Genomic DNA, 18,598 nt, shown 5'->3' with positions numbered 1-18,598 from the left:
AAGAGATAAACCACCCCTCACAATTCAGTCAAGGTGCAGGTGAGACCACAGAGGAATTGGTGTGATGAACAAGAGTGCTGCTTCCATGGCAAACCTGCCAATCAGTGCTGGGGTGAAGGAAACAGATGCAGAGGATACTCAACACATATCAAAGCAGAAAGCCAGAAGTTTCTGAGTGCTAATCACTGAAGTAGATTAAAAACACACCCACCATGGCTCAGGGAATTTTGCAGAAGAGGGGGCAGAAAGATTGAAACAACCACAGGCTGGGATGGTATTGCCTCCTCCCCAATGTGGGACTGCTGATCCGACAGCACATAACTCACAACCCATAGATAATACCAGCAACATCACTAAGGAGGGCCTTAGCAGAATGGGGAAGAAAGGAGGTAAATGATGGTACCAATACATGATATGTCCATATAAAGTATATTCATAATAAAAAAACCAACTAAAAAAAGAAAAGTGAAATGCAAAGACATTCTAGAATGATGTTATTACTCAATCTCAGTCTATTCTTCACCTATTTCTGATCCAGTGTAAACTTGCCATACAGTGCCATGAGCTTGGAAACAGACAAAACCCTACCAAATTCCAACTCCATGCAGACACACTCCTACCATATAATACAGATTTAAGTGCTGAAGCCTTCAATTTATAAAGAGGAAAAGGTTGATTCTGGCTCCTGGTTTCAATCCAGTTGTCCTTTGTCTCCATCCTTTTGGGCCCTTGGCCAGACAGGAGGCCTTGGTGGGGAGCACGTGATGGAGCAAAGCTGACGGTCTCAGTGCAGCTGGGAAGTGAGAGAGAAGGGCTGAGGACCCACAGTCCCCTTCAAGAGCATGCCCTTGAGTATCGAACTTCCTCTCATTAGGATCCACCTATTAAAGGTCCTTCCAAAAGTACCACCTGCTGGCAACCAAGGGTGTAACACTTTGGGGTACATTTATGATCCAAACCTCAAAGCTCCCTTCCATTTTTCCTCCACAAGTCATATATCCATCACTTTTCACAAACCACATTTCCATTCTGTACCCCTATGATAGTACCCACACCAACGCTGGACTCTGTGTCAAGTATCTCACATTCCACCTGTTCTGGAGGAAATACTTCATATATGCTGCCCCCACCATTTTCATACCAACAGGCTGGATCAACAATAGAAATTGAGTATTTCACATGTCTTTTGTTGTGTCCAGGAACAACTCAGACTCTTTCTCCTGACGGTGTTCCAGACATCTCTAAGTTAACTAGATGAGAAATGAGATGACAGCCACTTCACACTTTACACCTCAGTCATCCACTGCCTCCACCTTTCACTCTTCACTACTTAGATATTAAAATAATTAATGTTGTCAGTTAACGACAAGCTAATTAAAACATTTCAAGGTAGGAATGGTTGAGAGGAGAAATGTGTGCATGTGAGAAGGGGAGAGAGAGAGGGAGAGATGGAGTGGCAGAGAGATGCGTATCTAAGAGCAGAGTTGTCCATCTGGAGAAACACATATCCATGTGATGACAGGAGGAATGGCACAATGTAGGCTTGGTCTTCCTGCTGCTGCACAGCAGAAGACACAGTGGAATGCATTCCTCACAGTTCTGGAGGAATTCTAAGGTAGGGTATTGGCACCTCAGTATGGTGAAGTCCCAGAGAGGTCTTTGAAGTTTCAAGGGGAAGGGCAAAGTTGGGTGAGTAGTGAAAAGCCAAGCTATTTCTCTTCAGGCATTTTGTACTTTTCTGAAACATTTCTTTATCAAAATGCTAGGAATGAAACCCAGGTGTCACCCAAGCTGCTCAAGTGGTATACATCTGAGCTACATCCTTAACTATTTACAGACCTTGTCTAACCACATTAACACAATTTGTAAGGGCGGTGCCTTCATGACATAGTTAGGCCCCAGAGACCCAGACTTCCAATACCAGGACCTTGGTAATAAGATTTTTTAAAAAAATGAAAGGGGCACAGATATTTAAAAAGTAGTTCTTCCAGAAACTTCAGAAGGATGTTTTTGTTACTGTCTACCCTCCACGGCTCCCATAACAAGGGGAGAGATGCATGCATATAAGTGGCAGACCAGGGTAGACATACTGGTCTATCTTCTCTCTCCTCCCCCCTCCTTCTTTTCCTTTCTTTTGTTCTGTTCATTCCTCTAACATCAGGGTATGATTCTAAGAAAAAGACTAAAATTGAGTTAATATAATGACCTAAAGACAATCCCTCTGAGTTTAAATAATCATCCCTTAATTAACATTTGTCATGCAGATGGCGTGTGGGTTCTTTCATCCCACAGTGGATGTAGGTGATGACTTTGCCAGCTTGGGTCACCTGGGCAACTTCATATGCTAGGAAGTTACTGTCTGTTACTCCTCTCACAAATCCAGGCAATGTTGCAGAGACCACACACAGGAACGAAATCCAACTGTACTTACCCAGAGAGAAAGATCCGAATGGCTGCATAAAATATGTCTGGGTCTACATAATCTGGGAAAGAAATCAAATGTGAACTTTACTACAGGAAAAAAGCAATTGGTTGCATGTGCCTGGGCTCCACTGCTCTCTGGGGGCTCCCTCCCCTATCTGATCTGTTCAGAGACCAGAGTGAAACAGAGGCAGAGCAGATGGAATGTCTCCTTTGGGTTCACTCCCCTGGGCCTGCATGGAGCTGTTAAGCCATTCCATATGCTAGCCTCCTCTATTTGTGGGACTTCTCTTTTCTGTACTTAATCACAACAACAAAAGGAAATGAAGGCCATCTTTCGAAAAGTACTATTTTCAACAGACAGGACATGTAAAAGAATGTGGAAAATGGGGGAAAAAAAGAAAGCCAAGAGGTCACCCCACTTCACAGAGAGGAACACAAGCCCATCAGTGTGGTCATGGCATGACCCCAAGTTAGAGAAGGGCACAGGTGTCTTGCCCATATTCTGCCGTGACTGGGCAGACACAGCTCATTCAGTGCCCAGCTACATCCGGCAGGAGGGACAACCACTTTGGAGTCTGTGCCTATGCTTGGGGAGGGAGGATGGATCCTACTTCCTACCAGCTTCTGTGTAAGAAAACACATCCTCAGTATTCATGTTACATTTCTTTGATCAGCTTTTAAGGGTTGCTCTCTCTTTCTTTCACCTAATGAAGCCCCTCTGTGTTATGAGAATGGGTAGACATTTATCTCATCCAGATCGCAGCTTACATCTCTTTGGGAGAGAAAAAGAAGTGCCGTTTGAATGACGCCTCTCTAGTAACATGCCCCCATCACCCATTTCTCTTCCTGCCATCACACATAGGCAGCAGTGCTCAAAGCTTCCAAGTGCTCCTCGGTGGGGTCACATTCTCTCCTCCCATAGGTGGCAATGTTCCATGTGCTGGCTTTTATTTGGGGTCTTTCTCATTTGGCACTCTTTCCCCATGCAGATTTCTAAGTACTATATTCAACGTTTTGCTAAAGAAGTGATCACTGTCAATGAACTAACACTTTACTAAACATAGTCTATTAAAGGATAAGCCAAATAATCATTCTGATCGATGTAATATATTTGTGTATAAAATAAATTAAATAACTAAATTTTTAAATATATCCATAATATAAATAATAAAATGAAAACTTTTCAGCTAATGATGAATAGGCAGGGACATACTTGAAGGAACCTACAGAAATCCACTCAATACTGTATTAGATCTCCTAGTAAGAACAAAGAAATAAAAGTTGTAAGTATTATAAATGAAGATATAAAACATGCTTCTCACATAATATAATTTCCACAGAGAAAAAATAGATAATTAATAGGATTAATAATAGTGTTTGCCAAGGTGCTAGATTCAAGGATCATGTCCAATTATGAGTGTGCACTGAAGAGAGGAGCTTTCTATGGGATCTGTTCCAGGTGTGTGACAAGTGAGCAATACTCAGAAACATTAGCAAATCATTTGGAATGGCTCATCAAGAAGTATCTATTGGGATTTTATGCTGCTCCTTGTCTCTCTACCAGCCTTGTTCATAAGCAAGAAAGACCAGACATAATACCTTAATCCAGATTTAATGAGATTTGAGCAAGATCCCAACAGATATTTAAATGCCCCTTGGTGGAGTGATTCCATGAGGAAGGCAAAGAAAGGCCCTCCTCTAGGAGAAAAGGAAAGTAGAGAAATTTGTTCTACTAGAATCTGAAGATAACAAGAAGCTGCTGTGGTGGTTTGGATAGATGGCCCCCAATATATTCATTTCTTTATTGTTTGTAGTTTGCATATGCAGCCACCTGGCGGGAGGCAGTGTCACTGGGTGGATCATAAGGTGTGATGGTGGGTTTCAGATTTCAATCTAAAGATATGCAAAGTGTACCTAGCTGGAGTTCCTGAAGTGTGCTGTGCTGTGTGGCTTTTGGCTTGTGCATCTCCCTCTCTCCCTCCCTCCCTCACTACCCCCCCCTCCTTGGTCCTGTGAAGGCAGGACAGCTTCTTCTGCCATTTATGGAGCTTTCCCTGGATCTGCAGGCTTCAATAAATATCCCTTCCTCCATAACTGTGCCTGGTCTGGAAGTTCATCTTAGTGAACCTGAAGCTGTCTGCTACAGAACTTGGTACCGAGGAGTGGGCAGAGATGAACCTCACTATGTGGATGTTGATCTTTTGGAAGCTTTGTTTTGGAGGAATAGGCATGGACTTGGTGCTTACAACTGAAGATGTCTTCTGGAGTGGTAAGCCAAGTTTTATGGACTATTCTGATGAGAGTCTGAGAATGCTAAGTGCAGACAGCATTGAACTTCGAGGTTTGGCTTATGAGTTTTCTAAGGAGAAGGAAAGACTGCAGAGGACTTTGTTGGAACTTAGCTACTGGCATAAGGGCTGGCTGCGTTCTGTTGTCCAGGCCCAGAGTTTGATCAAGGTTATATTTGTAATGGACTGATGTGCTTGGCTAAATATATTGGACTGAGGATTTAAGATTTTAAGCTGGAAAACCTCAAGCAAGTTAAAATTACAGGCACTGAGACTGGTTTTAGGTTACTGAATCTGCTATTGTCAAACACATTAGCAATCTTAAAGGAAGATGGTCCAAATGCTTTATCATGGAAAGGATGCCTGAGGAAAGACTATCATAGAAATGCAAACACCTTTGGAAAGAATTGACTGGAGAAGGAACCTGCTTTTCAAGGTTATGATTTATTTTTTCTGTGAATTAAGAATATGGTTGTGTCCTACACACCTGGTATTGGTTTCAGGAGCATGAAAAATGTGAAGAGTGGTCGTGAATTTCACATGGTCCCAGGAGCTGCTGCTGAGATGTGGCATGAGGCAGGGCATGGTGCCCTAATAGGCTGAAAGAGCCTTTAGAAGATGGACTGTGGTTTGCATGAAGATCTGAAGATGTTTTGTATATACCAGGACTGTGCAAGGGCTACCACAGAGCACATTGTTGGCCTGGGATGGAAGTGCTTCCCGGCTACTGTGCCCAGCTGGAGGGGCAGAATTGGAAAATCTGGAGACTGTCAGTCTCTGGTTATGTTGAACTTGAACAGTAAAAGTTTGATGTTTGCTTGATGGTTTGTTTGCACTGTTTTAGTCTCTCCTTGCTATGCCTTCTACAAGCTGAAAATGTTTACTCTGTGCCTTTATATGTTAGAATTGTTTAACTTGTTTGATTTTACAGGTCTTAGTATCTTAAATTGGTCAACACTGTGAGGACCTTTGAAATTAAACTGAGTACAATTTACAATGTGTAGTGTTTACAAATCCATTGGGGCCAAAGGCTGAATGTGGTAGTTTGAATAGATGGCCCCAAATATATTCATTTCTTTATTGTTCGTAGTTTGCATCTGCAGCCACATGGCTGGAGGCAGTGTCACTGGGTGGATCTTAAGGTGTGATGGTGGGTTTCAGATTTCAATCTAAAGATATGCAAAGGGTACCTAGCTGGAGTTCCTGAAGCGTTCTGTGCTGTGTGGCTTCTGGCTTGTGCTTCTCTGTCTCTGTCTGTCTCTGTCTGTCTGTCTGTCTGTCTGTCTCTCTCTCTCTCTCTCTCTCTCTTTCTCTCTCTCTGCTTGGTCCTGTGAAGGCAGGCCAGCTTCTTCTGCATATGTAGGCTTCAATAAATATCCCTTCCTCCATAACTGTGCCTGGTCTGGAAGTTCATCTCAGCAAACCTGAAGCTGTCTGCTACAGCTGCCAAGTAGCAGCAGAGAATGGTGGGGCAGGATGACCCACAGGGAGCCAAACATCACTGGGAAAGAGGTCCACACATTCACAAAATCTGGCACCAGACTGTCAGCACTACCTGCAGGAGGGAAATCAAATTTATTTCTTATCTTATATTCCATAGAGCTGATTGTTGATAAATTAAGAACTTAACCATGAAAAACAACAATTTTAGAGGAAAATGTATTTATGACCAGTGCTTATATTTTCTCATGTAAGAACTTGTTAAGATAAATGTTTCTATGAGTGAGTAATTCCTTGACTATATTTATTTATAACAGTTTCTTATTTTGAGGGGATAAATAAGCATGCAAGAGCCTCCTGATGCTGAAAAAACAAACTCCACAGGCATGAGCCAACTTGTGCATCTGGCTTTATGTGGGTACTGGGCCATCAGGCTTTGCAAGCAAACACTTTTAACTACTCAGCTATCTCTCTAGTCCTGTCTGACCATATTTAAATCAAAATCTTTTGCTTACAAAAAAAAAATATTTGCAGCACATATAAATAAGAATAAAACAGCTACCAGAGTGTACAAAAACATTAAAAAGTTCAACGTAGGGCTGGAGAGATGGCTTAGCGGTTAAGCGCTTGCCTGTGAAGCCTAAGGACCCCGGTTCAAGGCTCGGTTCCCCAGGTCCCACGTTAGCCAGATGCACAAGGGGGCGCACGCGTCTGGAGTTCGTTTGCAGAGGCTGGAAGCCCTGGCGCGCCCATTCTCTCTCTCTCCTTCTATCTGTCTTTCTCCGTGTGTCTGTCGCTCTCAAATAAATAAATAAAAAATTAAAAAAAAAAAAAGTTCAACGTAGCTGTTTAATACAAGCACAAAGTCATGTATTTAAGGCAAAATGGACACGGGGGAGAGCACATGTGTACCTGCATGTACACTCATATACAGCGAGACAGGCACACATCTTCTTACAGAAGAAATGATGGAAGTTTTAGATAAAATCGTTATGAGACACAGTTTTACACTGAGCATACTGGCAATAAAAAAGAAACAGAGAACTGAATAAATGAAGGAATGAATTAGTGTATAAATAGAGCTGACAGTATTACATGATGTTGAAGAAAAATTTCTACTGAGTTCAAGCACTCTGATGAAAAAGAGAACTGAATAAATGAAGGAATGAATTAGTGTATAAATAGAGCTGACAGTATTACATGATGTTGAAGAAAAATTTCTACTGAGTTCAAGCACTCTGATGAAAACTTGAGCTAGCTAGTAAAACAAAAGGCCACATACCTCCCGAGCAACTCCACTCCTTAGCACCCATCATAGAAAGCCCCCTAAATGCATGCAATAGGAGCTACCCACATTAATAGTGTGGTATTCTTTTAATAGTAAATAAGCAGGCATCCTCCCCCTAAAACCCAAAAGAAACATGGGCTAGTTAGACAAGACAATGCTATGTGACATTGAAAAATACTACATCTATGCAACCAATATAGAGGACTCTCAGTGAAAGAGGTTAAGGGAAAAAGCATGTATTTAATTATTTTATATTAAATTCAGGAAGCAGACAATACAAAGTAAAACAGGAGCATAAGGTGATGGGCAGACAGCCCACCATCATAGCCTTTCCTGCAGCCACCTAAGGCAGGGAGACAGAACACAGAGGGCCAGTACTTCCCTAGTGGGCCATCCAGCCTCCCAAATTTTAACAAGAACTCAGAATATCCAGCGCACATCTGGACCCTGTGGAGGGGAAAGTACCGTAATCACGGGGAAATATAAAGAAAGACAAATCCATTAAAAAAGAAAGAAGAAAAAAAAAAAAATCAACCAATTGAAAAATGTTCAAAGGTAGTACACCACCGCCATCTTGTGGAAGGATGTGTCATTACCCAGTTAGGGTGTGTCCAATGTCCAGGCCATTTCACCACTCACCCTTAGGATGGGGATTAGGACAAGAAAGCATCCTACCGTGCATTTGTCCCAAGGTTCTGGTAATGTCCTGGATGGAGAGTCTCAGTTGCTGCAGGGCCTGGAGCAGGGCGTCCTGGCTGGACTGTACAATGGCTTCCACTCCCTGAACCAAGGCCTGAGGACGAGAGACAGACCCTGAGCTCAGTTGTGTTCCCTTAAAGTCAATGGTCTTGACATCCCAGGGGAGGGAAGCCTCTGCTGCAGGTGGCAGCTCCTCCCAGACAGAACAAAGGCAATAAGGTTTTCTGGATCTTTCCACCAGCTGTCATTTCTTGTATCTCTCAAGGACTTGAACACTCACATTTTTTCTCATTTCTGGATTTGTTACACATTATTGTAACTTCCACTTCTGCATCTCCAGGATTACTTCCAAGCTCTTACATGACATCAGACAAGTTCTGAAGATCCCAGCTCCAAGGCCACTGGTCCAGAGAACCAGCTTTGTCTTACGCTGGCCTTCGCCCTCAACTGGACTGCTGGGCAGCATGTGGAGGGGCAGTCTATGGTGCTGCATCTTCCAGTGGGGTAGACCAATTGATGAGGCTGGGGTGGCAACTGGCTTTCACTTTTGTGTGATCATGCTCTACATGCAATTCAGTTCTTATACATGCTAAGCATCTCCTTGACTGCTGAGCTACAGCCCCTGGTTTCACTTTTGAAAAGGAAGGTGCTACAATAATTATGCCAGGACTGGACACCCTCCTGTGAACACAGTAGGAATTTGATAAATGTTCACCACAGGAGGTGGAAAATAAAGCCATAAGTTTATGCTGATCTTTCAGCTTTATATAAGGCACATACCCTCCCAGTCCACACCTGACTTTCTAGCACTTGTTTCACACTAAAAGAAATACTGGAGAGATGGCTTAGTGGTTAAGGCACTTGCCTGTGATTCCCAAGGACCCAGGTTTGAATCTCCAGATCCCATGTATGCCAGCCACACAGGGTAATGCAAGCGCACACACACTATTGTGAACACATTTGGAGTTTGATTGCAGTGGCTGGAGGCCCTAGCATACCCATTCTCTCTCTCTCTCTCTCTCACTCTCTCTCTCTCTCCCTGTCATACACACACAAATAAATAATTTTTTTTTAAAGAAAGAAATAGGCTGTTGCATCCTCTCTCCCTTTCTCCCTCTCCATCTTCTTCCACTCTCCTCCCCACCACTCAGGTTTTAGCTTTTCTATCATATACCCAATGAACTCTGCTTGCTTTACATATGGATTAGCTCTTATTTCTTTTCATGAAACATGGCTTTTCTCTTTTCACCCCATGCTGATCTCTCTTCTTCCACCGTATCATGAAGTAAGCCAGCTAAGACAACCCTGTCCTTTTGTGTGCTCTGCAAATGGTGCCTTTGTGTTGATGGAGGCATGGTCCATTTCACACACTACAGATGTTGAGAAGAGGGAGATGGTACCAGAGACAAGAACTCAGATCTTGTCTTCCCTCAGTCTTGGACTAAGCAGGGCAAGCCCATGTCTACCTATGTGGAGAAACTGACTGCAAGGGAGGGGAGTTGGGAAGGAAAGCTCTGACTGAGTTCTTGCCTAAAAGTAAGAACTTGCTGCAGAGGGAGAAGATACCTTAACTCCAGGCGCTGCTGCCTTCTCCACCAGAACTGTCACCAGCACAAAGCCACGCAGGCTCTTTCCCCCAGGTAACGAGATGATGGTTTCCAGGTTACTGGGGAAGGAGAAGGTCATCAGGGAGGAGGGAAGATCACTTCAAGGCCAAGTTCCCCTGACTTAGGGACTCTCAACCTCTAGAATGGCCTTTATGGTCCCAGAACTTTGTGCCAGTGAAGGAGCATGGAAACATGGTGGGTGGTTCTAAGGAAGAGGCATCTACCTGATCCTTCAGATGCCCACCTTTCCTGTCGGTAGCCATGCAGGCTTGGTGCTAGAGGGAACCAAGCAAACCCCATGCTTCTTTATTGCAGATATGACATGGTGGCTAGATAGCTCTGGAAGGTAAACTGCTTGTTTGTTCACAGCCAGGTCAAGAGCATTTATGTAACTCTGACCAGTCCTCTTTCCTTTTATTTTGACAAGGTTGTTCGTTTGTTTGGCTTTGTGAGACAGGCTGTACCTATGTATACCACACTGGCCTCAAATTCACAATCCTCTTTCCTCAGGCTCCTAAATGCTGGGATTACTGGTGTGTGACACTATGTCTGGAAAGTACTCCTCTTGATCTGTGATTAAATGCTGGCCAACAGCATAGGCACTAGGAGACTTATGGAGGGATCTTTTTTTTTTTTTAATTTTAAATGACCTAATGATATAAATGGATTTGAATATCCAAGGTATGGTTTGAAACAGTCAACTCCATAGAACATGTTTGTCTCCAACATTTTATGGATGAGAAAAGCTAAGAATTCAGCCCAAAAGAAGCAGCAGGAGTGAGGATTTCCACTATTCTTGCAGAGCTTGGGGTTGTCTTTATCTCCCTGCTCCACACCCCTAACTCCAGGCTTACACTGCACGTTTAACAGAGAAGAGGCAGGATAATGGTGGAGACAACCATAGCTTGGAGGTCACCTTTGCTCTCCAGGAAAGATGGAGCCTTCCAGTGTTCAGAAAGAGCTCTAGTCAACATGGCAGGGAGAAGGCTTCTGCAGCTAACACCTGCCTGCTTTTGTCCTTATGTAGACGTTAACCTGAGTTCAAGAATCAAGAATCTGTTGGGCTCTAATGAGACAGAGATTTGGTGGTTCTCACATTTCATTATGGACAGATTTGAACATACGGCCAAGGAAATCAATCCCTTCATCCCAACAAGGTAGAGACAACTGTTGCTAACTTTTGGATTGGTAGTTTTGGCACATGCCCTTGTCCTTTTTCATGCATTGTTAGGCAGGTGATATGATGCTATCCATAAAGACCAGGAAGCTTCCGTTTTTGTTTTGTTGTAAGATTTTAAAGTTAGCATGAATTCTAAAGAGAATAAAAGATTTTTAACAGCTTACCTCATTTCCCATGGTCTAGTCAGATTTTAGTTATCAGTATTGACAAAAAGAAAAAGAAAAGAACAATTCAGTTGTGAGCAAGTATGCATACAGTTATCTGGGCTGCAAGTGCCCAGGCTCACTCATGTGCAATATGCATGCAAACATTCCTATTAGCAAACACCTTGAGCGTCTCAGCCTGTGACTGAGCTATAAACCTCCATGTGACAACACATTAGCCAGAGCTCAGCTCACATAAATATAAATCCTATAGTTATGTTGATGAATTGCTTTGTTCCTCTTAACTCAAGCCCACACCTTAATTATCATTTTTCTACTCATTCCACTTTTTCAAATTTGCCTTAGATCAACTTTTGCTCTCACCCACACCCTTCACTGATTTTTACTTTCCCATTTTCCTGAACTTTTTGTGTCACTCTTTGACATTAATCATTTGATGCTATGTCCTAATATTTAACCACTTGAGGAGTGGTTGCATATATTATTTTTCATTTCATCAAAGCACTAACTCTGCCTAGACATATAAGAAGCCTGAGAACTGGTTAACAAGAAGCCAATGTGGAAAGCACCAGAGCCTCCCTCACATCTCTGATCTGGACCCTTCACCCTCTCATCTGTCTGTGGCTATCTTCATCTTTCTTATTCCAATACAGTCATCAGCCATTCTTTTCTTCTACCCTTCTCTATTTTTTTCTTCATTAAATCATAAATTTAGCTTATTCAACATTCAATGCAATGACAAGAATAATTCAGATATATGTATTTATTATTTCATCTCATCTATGATTGTTACTCTCTGGTTCTCAGATTGACAGGGTTTAGTATCACAAAGGAAGCAAATCTCTTGGCATATCTGTTAAGAAATATTTTAGATAAGATAACTTGAGATGGGAAGACACACTCTAACTGTAGGCAGCACCATCTCATAGACTGGGTTCCTGAAAAAGGAGAAAGGTGACTGAAAATTCAGCATTCCTCTATCACCACACTCTACCAACTTATGTGACCATGTGACACCAGCTTCCTGCTGTTGTCATGCTTCTCCTGCCACAATGGACTGAGTCCACCTACTGGAATACAATCTGAAGTAAGTCGTTTTCTTCCATAAATCGCTTCTAAGCAGGTATTTTTCCCAAGCAAAAAGAAAGTAACTATTACAGAAAACTAGTAACAAGAGTGGGGTTGTTTCTGTGACAAATGGGACTATGTGGTTCCTACACTTTGGAATTGGTTTGTGGAAGAACTATGTAAGATGTGGGACTTTGGACTAGACATTGCTTTATGCAGATCTTAATGAGCCATTCTGGAGGGAGTTTGGAAGGTCAGAAGGCTCAGAGAAATGTGGACTGTGGAGGTTTGACTCATGAGATTCCAGAAGGGAAAAAGTACTTTATTTTTACAGAAAGAGAGAGAGAGAGAGAGAGAGAGAGAGAGAGAGAGAGAGAGAGAGAGAGAGAGAGAGAATAGACACATCAGGGCCTCTAGCCACTGCAAATGAACTCCAGAAACACGTATCGCCTTGCACATCTGGCTTATGTGGGGCCTGGAGAATTGAACCTGGGTCATTAGGCTTCATAGGCAAGTACCTTAACAGCTAAGCCATCTTCCCAGCCTGCTATTGAACTTTTTTCATTGTTTATTGGCCATTTGTACTTTATCTTTAGACTGTTTATTTCATTTGCCCATTTATTGATTGGGTTCCTTGATTTCTTAGTTTCTTGGATTCTTTTTTTTTTTTTAATTAATTTATTTATTTATTTGAGAGCGACAGACACAGAGAGAAAGACAGATAGAGGAAGAGAGAGAGAATGGGCACGCCAGGGCCTCCAGCCACTGCAAACGAACTCCAGACGCGTGCGCCCCCTTGTGCATCTGGCTAACGTGGGACCTGGGGAACCGAGCCTCGAACCGGGGTCCTTAGGCTTCACAGGCAAGCGCTTAACCGCTACGCCATCTCTCCAGCCCAAGTTTCTTGGATTCTTTATATATTCTAGATATTAACCCTCTAACAGTTACATAACTAGATTTTTTTCTCATTCTCTAAACTGTATTTTCACTCAATTAACTCCTTGTTATATAGATTTTTTTTTTCATTGTGTCTTATTGGTTGATTGTTGGCCATATTTCCTGAGAAACTGGAATCCTCAGAACTCTATATTTTGTATTGTACTCTCTACCCTTTCCTCTGACAGTTTAAGTATTTCAAGCTTTATGTTTAAGACTTTCAGACATTTGGAGTTGATTTTTGTGCAGAATGAGAGATAAGGATCTAGTTGCATGCTTTTCCATGTAATACCGTGTTTTCCCAGCACTATTTGTTAAAGAGGCTGTTTCTTCTCCAGAATGTTTGGCATCTTTGTCAAATATCAGATGGCTGCAGCTTCATAGGTTTATATCCAGATCTTCTGTTCTGTTTTACTGACCTACGTGTCAGCTTTGTGTCAACACCAGGCCATTTTTGTCACTATGGTTCTGTGCTGCAGAAATCTGGCATGGCACTGCCTCCAGCATTATTTATCTATTTATTTATTTATTGTTCAGGACTGCTTTTAATATCTGATTTCTTTTATGCTTCTAAAAAAGCTTTAAGATTTTTTTTATGTGTCTGTGAAGAACAGCATTGGAATTTAGATAAGGATAGCTTGCACTCTGTAGATGGCTTTTGGTAAGCGAGCCATTGGCTTAACACTGATCCTTCCAACCCACGGACATGGGGAGTCTTTCCATCTTCTAGCATCATCTTAAATTGCTTTCTCACAAATTTTTAAGTTTTCATTGTCGAGGTCTTTCACTTACATGGCTAGGGTTGTTCCAAGGTATTTTTTAATGGCAATTTCAAATGGGATGATTTCCCTTGTTTCTTCCTCAGTATGTTGCTCTTTATTCGTATGTAGGAAGTCTCCTGGATTTGTTTGCTAATTTTGTATCGCGTCACTTTTCTAAAAGAGTTTATTGAACTAAAAGTTTTCTGGTGACTATTTTTTAGAGCCTCATATATAGAATATGATATTTTCAAATAAGGATATTTTGACTTCTTTCTTTCCTATCTGTTTCACTTTTATGGCCCTCTCTTGCCTTATTGCTCCAGCTAAAACTTCAGGCACTATTTTAAACAAGAATAAAGAGAGTGGAGACCTGTGTCTTATTTCTGACTTTAGTGGTAACTCTTTTGATTTTCCAATTTTTTTATGTTATCCAGAATTATGTTTGCAGGTATCTAATTGAGAATGTTTATTCAAAGAAATTGGCTTAGAATTTTCTTTTTCTCTTTTTGTCCTTGTTGTGTCTTTATCTGGCTTTAATATTAAGGTAATACTGGCTTCTTAGAAGGAGTTTGGAAATGTTCTTTCCCTTTCTACTCTGTAAGTGTGTTTTAGAAACATTGTTGTCATTCTTCTGAAAAGGCTGATCAAATTCAACAATGAGTCCAACTGACCTGGATTTTTTTAATTTTTTTTTTTTTTAGTAAGGTCTCTAACTAGCCCAAGCTGACCTAGAATTCACTCTGTAGTCCTAGGCTGGCCTCAAACTCATAGCAATCCTTATACCTCTGCCTTCTAAATTAAAGGTGTGCCCCACCTCACCCAGCTTGACCTGGACTTTTTTAATTGGGAGATTTCTTTTATTAATTTTCAAACTCATTGCTATTTAAAGTTGCTTTTCTTACTTGGGATTAATTGTTGTAGGTCATATGAGCCTAGAAATTCTTCCATTTCTTTTATAATTTTCAGTTTGGAGGAATATATGTTTTTAATGCATGCCCTAACAAAAGCTCGTGGTATCTTTTGCAATGTCTCCCTTTTCATCTCTAAATTTACTAATTCTGGTCTTCTCTCCCTTTCTTTTGGTTACTTTAAAGATTTTTCCATCCTGTTCCTTTTTTCAAAAAAACAATATTGATGCCTTTTCCTTGGGGTTTGTTTAATTTAAATTCATTTATTTCTGCCATGATCTGAATTACTTTTTCCTATCTACTGTTTTAGAGATTTGTTCTTGTTTTTCCAAAGCCCTGAGGCACAACATTACTTCTTTGAGATCCCTCTACTTTTTTAATGGAGGTGCTCAGCTATGAGCCTTCCTTAGTGCTCCTTTTGCTGTATTCCACAGGCTTTGGTATGTTACATTTTCATTTTCTTTCCATTCTAAGATTCTAACTTTTTTTTTCTTATTTTTTTTTTCAAAGACACACTTACCAATAAATAGAGTGCATTGCTTGATCTCTTTCAAGTTCATCTACATTCTGTAGTTTCTCTTGCTGCTTATTTCTGGGTTTATTACATTATATAGGATACAAGAAACTGAGCTTTGGAGATGGCTCAGTAGTTAAAAACACTGCTATTTAAGCATGATGGGGCCTCTCACGCCAGAGACCTCCAAGTTCAACTCCCCAGAATACACATAAAAAATCTGAATATGAGAATGCATGTCTGTGATCCCAGTCCATGGGCAGGGGGCAGAGACCAGAGTATAGCTAGGACTTGCTGATGGACTGCAGCTCTGGGTTGAGAGAGATATTTTGTCTCAAGAACAAACATGGATAAGTGATAAAGAGAGATGTATATCCAGCATTTTCCTCTGGCCTCCACATGAATGTGTAAAAGGTACATCTGAGGTTGGAGAGATGGCTTAGAGGTTAAGCGCTTGTCTGTGAAGCCTAAAGACCCTGGTTAGAGGCTTGATATCCAGGACCCACGTTAGCCAGATGCACAAGGGGGCACAAGCATCTGGAGTTCGTTTGCAGTGGCTGGAGGCCCTGGCATGCCCATTCTCTCTCTCTCTCTCCCTCTTTCTCTCTCTGTCACTCTCAAATAAATAAAAATGAACCAAAAATGTGTAAAAAATAAATTAAAATAAAAAAGGTACATCTGTCTGCACACAAATATACACTCGATGGATACACCCACCCATACCTACACACACACACACACACACACACAAATCATTTCAATTTTTCCTGTATTTGTTAATACTTGCTTTTGGTCTTAAAATATTTTGCTGTAGCATTTACCTTCTTTGGTAGGGACAAAATACCCTATCAGTAGCAGTTTATGGAAGGAAAGTATGATTTTCAGGGAAAGTTTCATCATAATTGGGAAAGCATGGCACAAGGAAATAGCTTTTAAAGTGATGGCACACTTAAGCAAATTCTAAATCAAGCACACTTAGAGTACCTATTTGTGAATCCTGCATCACCTTTTACCCATGGTCATAATTATTACCTCCTGCCACCCCCAGTACTACCCTGACTTGAGTGGAGGGCAGAAGAGAGGATGCTTGGAGGATATTGAGAATAAATTTCTGGGGTCTGTGGTGTTTAAATGTGTATTCAAGTTCACCTTTTCTTTGGAACTCTGAAGTGATTGGTTGTGAAGTAGCTTCAGGCCTGGACCTTTTTGATGAGGGCAGTTGTGGTCACTAGACTTCCCTTTCCTGAGTCTGTCAGTGGACATTCAGAGCATCACTGCCCCTACTTACCCTTTTGGATTCCTTTTGGTCCAGTTTGTTAGCACCAAGTCTGAGTGAACCAGGATAGGAGGGAGCCCCAAGGCCCTGGAGACTTCAACAAAAGGAATGGCCAGAGTTCTTGGCAGCACCTTTAATATATAAACTCAGACAATTAACACCCTCTGGAGGCAGAGGGAAACCAAGCTTGCCTTGTTCCAGATCCCCCACTCACAGACCGCCCCAAGTCACAGGACCCCTATCTGTGTTCCCATCTTTTCAGCTGCAATCTGTCATAAATGACCTACAGAGACCAAACTCAGATTCCTGAATCATCCACATCCGGACACAGCTTCCTGTAAGCAGACCAATGTGGATATCATTCATGAGAACACATAACAATATGTTTAAACCAAACTTGGAGGTTAAGAGATTAGCAATTTAAAATGTTGCTTTTTTTCTAGATGGATGAGTAGATACATAAATACATAGAGTGAGAGATACCTATGCATACAGATGACAATAAAGTATATGTGTATATAGGGTTGTGTGTGCGTGTGAATCTGAGAGACCACAACACTCAGAGAGGGCTGAGGAAGACTCTCCACTAGTGTGAAGCACTTGGCAAGCAAAGCCCCAGGACCGCTTCCAGTCAGCAGGAAGACAGGCCACATTCACGCTCCTTTGTGTCTTTTGATTTTGTATAACCTTTACAGGAGTAACCTGTGCTTTAGGACATAAAAATCACTCTTTCACTGCACCCTGCTTGCTTACACCCAAAGGGGTCCTCCAAGTCCCAAGGGCTTCTCCCTACCTCCACCTTTCAGCTGCTGACCTATGGGAAGCCCCTTGCACACAGTCCCACATCTGTCCAGAAAAGCTACTCAGGTCCACCGGGCGGGGGGCACTTGCCATGGTAAAGTCTAAGTTAGTCTAGTTTGAGAAAAACATTCCTATGCTCCACAGCACCCCCTCCTTTTTTTTTTTTTTTCCTTTGAAGATAGAAAGATCTAAAGAAGCTCTTCCTCTTCCATTCTTTCCCTCCAGAGAGTTTTAAATGGATGTGGGACAGAAATGTGTTTTCGATAGGGAATTAGTAAGACCTGGAGAGAGCTCTGAAATTGAACCTACGGGTGTGCTTCCGCAGAAGGCGAGGGGAGCCCAGTCCGGAAACCAGGAAGGAGACGCAGGGGAGGAAGGCTGGGGTGACCTGAGGCTGGGGTGACGCTGGGGGCTGGAACCGCGGGGCCTGCGCCGCCCTCCCTTCCTCTAGCTCTCTCTAACTTGGGAGGACGGTTCAGGGAGCAGCTGCCCCACCCCGAGGAGCTCGCTGTGCTGCTCGGTCACTTGCCTGGCTTTCCAACATTAGACACCTCAGTCTTTAAAACGGGATTCGCGGTCCCGTGAAGCATCGGCAGGAGCGCGGCGCGGCCCTTGGTCCCTCCACCTCTGGGGTTCACCGGAAGGACAAAAATGTGGGATCGGCCAGACAAACGCAGCAGAGACCGCGTCTCGCGTCATGTCATTGTCATTGTCCTGCTCCCTGGGAACTGCAGCATCCTGACCTTTGAGGGACGGAGCCGGGTGGGGCGGGGCTCGGTGCCAGAGCTCTTGCCTAGCACTGCCAGGCCCTAGGTTCCACCCTCGGGCCCAGCCCATCGAAAGGCAGGGGGTTTGGGGTGGACAGGATGGCGCATGCCTGTAATTCCAGCACACCTGGGAGACTGAGGTAGAAGGATCACGAGTTTGAGGCCAGTCTGGCCTACACAGCAAGTTCTAGTTCAGCATGGGATAGATATATCATAAGATTTTGCCTTAAAAAAAAAAAAGGTAGAAAAAACGAAAAAGGAACATTTATTTTCTCCACAGGACAAGGATCACAAATTGTATGCTGAAACTAGAAAGCCAGGGAGAGTCAGAAAAGGTGAGAGATAAGTTACTAATGGCTAACAATGGGCTTAGGCAGGAGAAAAAAGTACTAAAGAAATAAAGCTGAAGGTGGTGGTAACATGTCTTTCTGGGGAAAGAGGCTTCTGGCTCTGACCCGGGTTTTCCACGGATTTGCA

The 18,598-nt window shown here is 42.4% G+C and overlaps 1 protein-coding gene across 3 annotated transcripts in view; it reads right to left on the bottom strand.

Annotated features, from left to right (window-relative positions):
• The window catches only part of Ido2 (indoleamine 2,3-dioxygenase 2), a 60,299-nt gene that overhangs the window by 13,838 nt on the left and 27,863 nt on the right, over nucleotides 1-18,598 (bottom strand). For 2 of the 3 annotated variants that reach the window (XM_004668980.2, XM_045131438.1), the window contains 5 exons: nucleotides 16,566-16,684; nucleotides 11,091-11,105; nucleotides 9,706-9,805; nucleotides 8,116-8,233; nucleotides 2,432-2,483 (listed from right to left, as the gene is read on the bottom strand). In XM_004668980.2, the coding sequence (XP_004669037.2) occupies nucleotides 2,432-2,483; nucleotides 8,116-8,233; nucleotides 9,706-9,805; nucleotides 11,091-11,105; nucleotides 16,566-16,684 (404 nt within the window). The remainder of the gene's footprint in view (nucleotides 1-2,431; nucleotides 2,484-8,115; nucleotides 8,234-9,705; nucleotides 9,806-11,090; nucleotides 11,106-16,565; nucleotides 16,685-18,598) is intronic. The other variant, XM_045131437.1, reaches the window with a different exon arrangement.

This window comes from Jaculus jaculus, chromosome 12, assembly GCF_020740685.1.
Source record: "Jaculus jaculus isolate mJacJac1 chromosome 12, mJacJac1.mat.Y.cur, whole genome shotgun sequence".
NCBI lineage: Eukaryota > Metazoa > Chordata > Mammalia > Rodentia > Dipodidae > Jaculus > Jaculus jaculus.
The sequence above is the reverse complement of the archived record's forward strand: the minus strand, read 5'-3'. Positions and strand labels throughout refer to the sequence as shown.